Source organism: Haematobia irritans, chromosome 1, assembly GCF_050003625.1.
Source record: "Haematobia irritans isolate KBUSLIRL chromosome 1, ASM5000362v1, whole genome shotgun sequence".
Lineage (NCBI taxonomy): Eukaryota > Metazoa > Arthropoda > Insecta > Diptera > Muscidae > Haematobia > Haematobia irritans.
This window is the reverse complement of record NC_134397.1, coordinates 33096634-33103686: the sequence shown is the minus strand read 5'-3', so window position 1 is coordinate 33103686 and position 7053 is coordinate 33096634. Positions and strand designations below refer to the sequence as shown.

The 7053-nt window shown below is 34.5% G+C and overlaps 2 protein-coding genes across 2 annotated transcripts in view; both read right to left on the bottom strand.

The window, feature by feature from the left end:
- Nucleotides 1–7053, bottom strand: part of LOC142222988 (uncharacterized) — a 184005-nt gene that overhangs the window by 86454 nt on the left and 90498 nt on the right. The window lies entirely within an intron of this gene.
- LOC142220540 (protein takeout-like) lies at nucleotides 2803–6873 on the bottom strand. The gene is made up of 3 exons (XM_075289727.1): nucleotides 6710–6873; nucleotides 3606–3980; nucleotides 2803–3258 (listed from the first exon to the last, which is right to left on the bottom strand). Exons 1-3 carry the CDS (start codon nucleotides 6804–6806, stop codon nucleotides 2957–2959), a joined length of 774 nt encoding a protein of 257 aa, XP_075145842.1. The 5' UTR covers nucleotides 6807–6873; the 3' UTR covers nucleotides 2803–2956.

Genomic DNA, 7053 nt, shown 5'->3' with positions numbered 1-7053 from the left:
ATGATGTTGTAGTAATTTAAAAAAAAGTGAATTTGAATCGTGATCACGGTTGCCACTCGTGCCAAAAATAATCTACCAAGATTTGAAGAAAATATTACCAAAAATCTACCAAATTTACAAAATTTGATAAAAAATTTGCCAGTTTATTTCTCTAGAAAATTTTGTCAAAATTTTATATCTATAGAAAATTTTGGCAAAATGTTATTTCTATAGAAAATTTTGTCAAAATTTTATATCTATAGAAAATTTTGTCAAAATTTTATATCTATAGAAAATTTTGTCAAAATTTTATTCTATAGAAAATTTGGTCAAAATTTTATTTTTCTATAAAAATTGAAGTGCATCATAATTGAAGAGGAATATTTGGCAAAATATATCAAAATATCAAGAATTCTACCTATCTACCAAACAATAAAAAATCTACCATTTTTGGTAGAATTCTACCAACTGTGGCAACCGTGATCGTGATGTAGTAGGTTAGATTAGGTTAGGTTAAATTGACGTAGTAAAACTATGGAATCTCTGAATGGCCGTAAGTTCGGCAAGGCCGAATCTTATGTACCCTCCACCATAGATTGCGTAGAAACTTTAACGAAAGACTGTGATCCACAATCGAATTACTTGGGTTGTGGTATCTTAAAACTTCTTAACATCGTTTTCTAAATTGTGAGTTAGTCCATACGTGGTATATATTAGACAAAAAAGTTGTGTGTAGGTAAGTCTACAAATAATTACGAATCGATATGGACTTTTGCACGGTACGTAGGAAGCCAGAATTGATATATGGGGGTCGCTTATATGGGGGCTATATACAATAATGAACTTGATATGGACCAATTTTTGTGTGATTGGGGATCGATTTATCTGAGGGCTATATAGAACTATAGACCGATATGGACCTAGTTAGGCATGGTTGTTAACGGCCATATACCAGCACAATGTACAAAATTTCAACTGACTCGGATGAAATTTGCTCCTCCAAGAGGCTCCAAAACCAAATCTTGGGATCGGTTTATATGGGGGCTATATATGATTACGGACTGATATGGACCACTTTTGGCATGGTTGTTAAATATCATAACATATACTACCACCACGTACCAAATTTCAACCAGGGGCCAAATCACCGCATTCGTCATCGAGTTCTGTTTCGTATCGAGAAACATTTCGATCGCTGTAAAACTTTTGAATCGATCGTAATTTATTTTGTCTACTACTTTTTTTTACATTGCTGAAAACATATGGTAATAAGAAATTGGAAGCAAAAGATGATTTCAAAATAACTTTTTGTGATCAAAATATGTTTATGTGTAAAAATTATTATGAATCCATGTGTTTTTGTTTTCCTCGTCTTCGGATTCAGAGGATGAGTACAAAGTGGCATTAATAAGGAAAAATATTCGAGACAAAATCAGTCGTTTAGCATTGCCTGTGATTCTATTTTGAAGTGAGTGTTTTGAACTAATTGTGTTTTTAACATCCATAGATTTAAAAGACGCTTTCGTCTGTCAAAAGAAGCTTTTAAATATGTTCTTGAAAAAATGAGTTTTTTTTTGAAGCGGCTACTGAGCATTACTTTCTTTGTTCCGTTTCCCTAAATGCAAGTAATATTATATTTTCTTAAATGTATTTTGCCAAAATATATAAATACTTCCATTTTCACCAACTATTTGTTTCTTTTTGTTTATCTTTTTTCTGCTCAAAAATCACTACATACTTCGTTTTCGATAGCATGCTACCTATCGTGTTCAACTTCGAGTAGAAACAATTCGATAACGACTGCGGTGATCCGCGTAAACTACATTACGACGACGAAGTACTCGATTTCGACTGCGGTGATTTGGCCCCAGATCGGATGAATTTTGCTTCTCCAAAAGGCACCGGAGATCAAATCTGGGGATCGCTTTATATGGGGGCTATATATAATTATGGACTGATATGAACCAATTCCTGCATGGTTGTTGGATACAATATACTAACATCACGTACCAAATTTCAACCGAATCGGATGAATTTTGCTCCTCCAAGGGGCTCCGGAGGTCAAATCTGGGGATCGCTTTAAATGGGGGCTATATATAATTATGGACCGATTTCGACCAATCTTTGCATGGGTGTTTGAGTACATATATTAACACCACGTACCAAATATCAACTGAATCAGATGAATTTTGGTCTTCCAAGAGGCTCCGGAGGTCAAATCTGGTGATCGGTTTATATGGGGGCTATATATAATTATACACCGATGTGGACCAATTTTTGCAAGGTTGTTAAAGACCATATACTAACACCATGTACCAAATTTCAGCCAGTTGGGATGAAATTTGCTTCTCTTAGAGGCTCCGAAAGCCAAATCGGTGATCGGTTTATATGGGGGCTATATATAATTATGGAACGATGTGGACCAATTTTTGCATGGTTGTTAGAGACCATATACTAACACCATGTACCGAATTTCAGCCGGATCGGATGAAATTTGCTTCTCTTAGAGCGTCTGCAAGCCAAATTTGGAGGTCCGTTTATATGGGGGCTATACGTAAAAGTGGATCGATGTGGCCCATTTGCAATACCATCCGACCTACATCAATAACAGCTACTTGTGCCAAGTTTCAAGTCGATAGCTTGTTTCGTTCGAAAGTTAGCGTGATTTCAACAGACAGACGGACGGGCATGCTCAGATTTCACCACGACCCAGAATATATATACTTTATGGGGTCTTAGAGCAATATTTCGATGTGTTACAAACGGAATGACAAAGTTAATATCCATCCTATGGTGGAGGGTATAAAAAACAAAAAACTCATATTTAAATCCTGTTAAAAAAGTGTATTACAAAAAATATTACGTTGATTATGAAAAATTAAAAAATTGTTTTCAAATTTACAATAAATAAATATATCAATAAAAAATATATCCTGAATATAAATTAAATTAAATAATTTCTACGTTTACAATGTGATTATTTGGGCAACAAATCATCATAACTATATGCCTTGAATAATTTTTCAGTGGATGTTTTGACCACACGCGAAAGTGCCTTCTCCAATAGTGGTCTCAATTCCTCAGACAAAGAATCCCAGTTTTCATTTAAGAATTCATTCATGCGTTCACCCAAAGCTTTGTCACCATTGAAGAGATTATCCAAATGAATCTTAACTCTATCGACCTTATAGTTAACATCAATATCCTTAACCTTTAAATAGGTTTTGCCATTTTTCTTTTGACGTTCACCCAAAATTACAGTGGTCATGGTAACATCAGCTATTCGAAATAACAAGAAAAAATTAAACACACAAAATTAATTTAAAATTCACAATTTCTAGAAATGTGTAAATTATCAAATTTAAATACTACACTAAGAGAAAACACGGTAGAACTACATCAAGGACATTAATTCAGGAATCCAGAAAAAATCAAGAAGAAACTCAGAAAAATCAAGAAGAAACATTGTGTTTCGTAAACGAGCGTTTTTGACTTGTTGATCAAACATTCGATTTCCCTGAACCTTTGTTGTCTACAACAAATCTTAAAGTTCTCTTGATGTTTCTCTTATCCTCCATTCATTTTTCCATTGCAGCACTGAAGATATAAAAATTCCATATACTTACTAAAGTTTGCATTACATTGTCCCGTTCCCACCATTGGCATCATCATTATTTTACCATCAATGTCATAATCAGCGTTCATGGTGAGACTTGGGAAATGCATAACAGTTGTAAATTTCATTTTGTTTGTATCAATGTTAAATGATTTCACATTGAATTTCGACATGCCATAGAGTTCAACATTGCGATAGGTAGATTTCAAATAAACCGCACCAGTATCTTGATTCATTTTTATTTCTGGTATAATCAATGGCTCTAAAGGTGGTATATATAGCTCAGGAATACCATATGCTAGACGATCCTTTAGGGTATTCAATGAATTGCGAGCACATTTGTTTAGTTGGGGATCTGAGCGGCGACATACTTTTAAGAATGAGGCTGAAAAAGGAATAAAAGAATTAAAATAGAAAAAAAGTAGTAAAAATTAAAAACAAAAAAAAAACATAACATAGTAGCTGACACGAAGTGTTACAAACACAAAAGACTTTTTTAATTTACTTGATTCACTCACATTTGTGTAATCTAATTCACGCACGATATATGTGGTACCAATTCCCTCTCTCACACAGACCTAGTCACGCACGAATAACTTTTAAAGTATCACACTCACCCACGATTGACAGAAATTCTCGTGACTGACGACAATTATAGTGATATGAAAATTTTCTCGGTTCACGATATTTTTCCTGATATATGCTACCACAATTCGTCAGCGTGAATTTAATAGTGGACGTAATTTATGTGCACGCAGAGAAGGAATATGATCACCTCAAACATGTTTCAAGAGCAAAATGTTATTTTTGTATGGTGTATGGTGACCATGTAACATGTTTGTCACTAAAATGTTATTTTCTCGTCAAATATAACCTGCTTGCCGAAATCAGATACATGATTTCCGAGAAAATAACATGGTTGCGAAAACCATGTTATATAGTCACCACCCAAAAATAACATTTTGCTCTTAAAACATGTTTGAGGTGATCATATTCCTTTTCTGGGTGTGGTGAATGTGAATTTTTACGCGATCGTGATTTTGAAAAATGCTCACGCATATTCACAAAATGAAGAATCATATTCAACGCACGAACAACGTTTAAAGACTTACTCCCATGCTCGCTTCACAACAATTCTCATGGCTAACGACAATTGGGAAAGTGAAGCTACAACTTTCCTAGTTCACGACATACTTCTTGACCCGACAATTCTCGTGATGATATAAAAATTCGTGAATTTAAATTCGTGATCGTGATTTTGAAAAGATTTTCCTCAAGTGCATTCACGAACAGATTTTGTTTTCCGTCGAAAAATATTGTCTCATTCCTATTCAGGCACATTCACCTGTGTTGCTTTAAATTTTGCTTACTACTAACGTGACTCACACGTGTCACAACAATTCTCATGATCCATGACAATTTTCGTGACACAACAATTCTTGTGATTCACGATATTTTTCCTGATAACACCACAATTCGCGAGCGTGCATTTTATCGTGAATGTGATTTTTTTTCGTGATCGTAATTTTACAAAATTCTCAAGCACATTTACAAAATAAAAAGACGTATTCACGCCCGAACAACATTTAAACATTCACACTCATCTTCGTAACTAAATATAATTTTAGTGAAGAGAGTAGTGAAACTTTCGTAGTTCACGACAAATTTTGTGACATGAAAATTCTCGGGATTCGCAAAAATTTTTGTGATTATACGACAATTTGTGAATTATAATTTCTTTGTGATCGTGATTTTGAAAAAAAAATATTACCCAGGCACATTCATAAATATTTGATTTTAATATACACTGACTCGGAAAAATTTAGTTGCAGTCCTATTCGGGCACATCCATCTACTTTAAATATTGCTCACGACTAACGTGACTCACACGTGTCACATCAATTTCGTGTCCTAAGCAAATCTCTAACTTAAATGTCTGAACGCATTCACTTTTGCTTGGTACCTTCAACACACATTTTTTTTTTCATTTGATTCAATAAAAAATATTGTGACAAAATAAATATTAAAAAATTATATGAATTGGAAACACTTAGTGTCAGCTACCCTGTACATTGAAATTCGTTGTTTGTGATCCAAAAAAAATTGCTTTAACTAGGAAATACCATAAAGATAGTAATTCTCTATCAATTTGAAGAATTTAGGATATCGCAGTGAGTCTACTACTGTGGGCAAAAAGTAAATTGTATTTCAAATTCAAACTTTTCGTGGTGTGCTGCACCACGAATATTGCCGATCCCATGATGGTATGATCCAAACGAGCCAAGCCCAACCGGTTAGATTTCAGGAAAGAGATAAGGTCAATTGACCACTTGATCAGAGATGATAGTAAGGAGGGAATAGGGTCAGCATTGAGGGCGGCACACACGGCAGTGGTTCAGAAGGCAATAGACCACACCCTGTCTGCGATGACATAGACGGCTGCATAGAGAGACCAGGACGATGCTATCTCAGCTAAGATCTGGAATCTCTAGGTATTTAAGCAGTTACCTATCCCTTCTGAACCCGGCAATTTAAGATGTTTGCCCAAATTGTGGACATTATCCTCACATAACGACCTACAGACCTGACATCTACTTCACTCTGAACTCATCCGGTAGAGGCAGCTCACTTCCTCGAAGTGGATGTAAAAGCTTAAATGTCTAATCCTTATAATTTGTTTTGTCTTTTATTCTACCTATTTGTTCTCATACATCAATTCCCAGGGGCTACAACAAAAATTCCGTTCCACAACCAACATATTCGCCTGATTTGCCACTTTTTGTGACTTATGTCTAGTCTCAACAGCTAAGAGACCATTCCGAGGATTGTGTTTCGAAACCATTGAGGAGATAAATCAAGAAAGAGATAAAAGCTGAATGGAAAAAGGCGCTGATGGCTCTACCAGAAAGGGGTAATTTGGCATGTATCGAGAATTAGAAAAATCTTCTGCAGAAGTGTATTTTATCGGCAGGCGATCACTTTGAAGATAGAATAAAAAAAAAATTTTTCATTTTGCAAACAAATTTAACTAAGTTTTTGCCTACAGTAATATGTCTAATGTCTACAGGGTGGATCAAGGCTTAGTCTTTGTATTAATACATCGTTTATACTCACGTAATCTGACTCTTTTACTGGACACCGAAGCTGCTTCTATCGAAGACCACAGGAATACAACAAATAGTAAAATTGTAATCTGTTTTAAACTTGACATTTTGTCCCAACTAAAATCCAAAACGTAAGAATGAAATCAAACCCCAAACCAAGACTGTTATCAAAAGTCATCAACACCATCCATTAATAAAGCATTTTTATGCTGACTACCACAAAATTTGGTGACATTGTTAATGAAAAGTAAAAAACTAGAAAACGTGACATCTTTTTTGTCTTTCTGAGAAAACACACATATTTTTTATTGCATTTTCTTCAATTTTATAAAAAAAAAAAAAACAATATTGTCA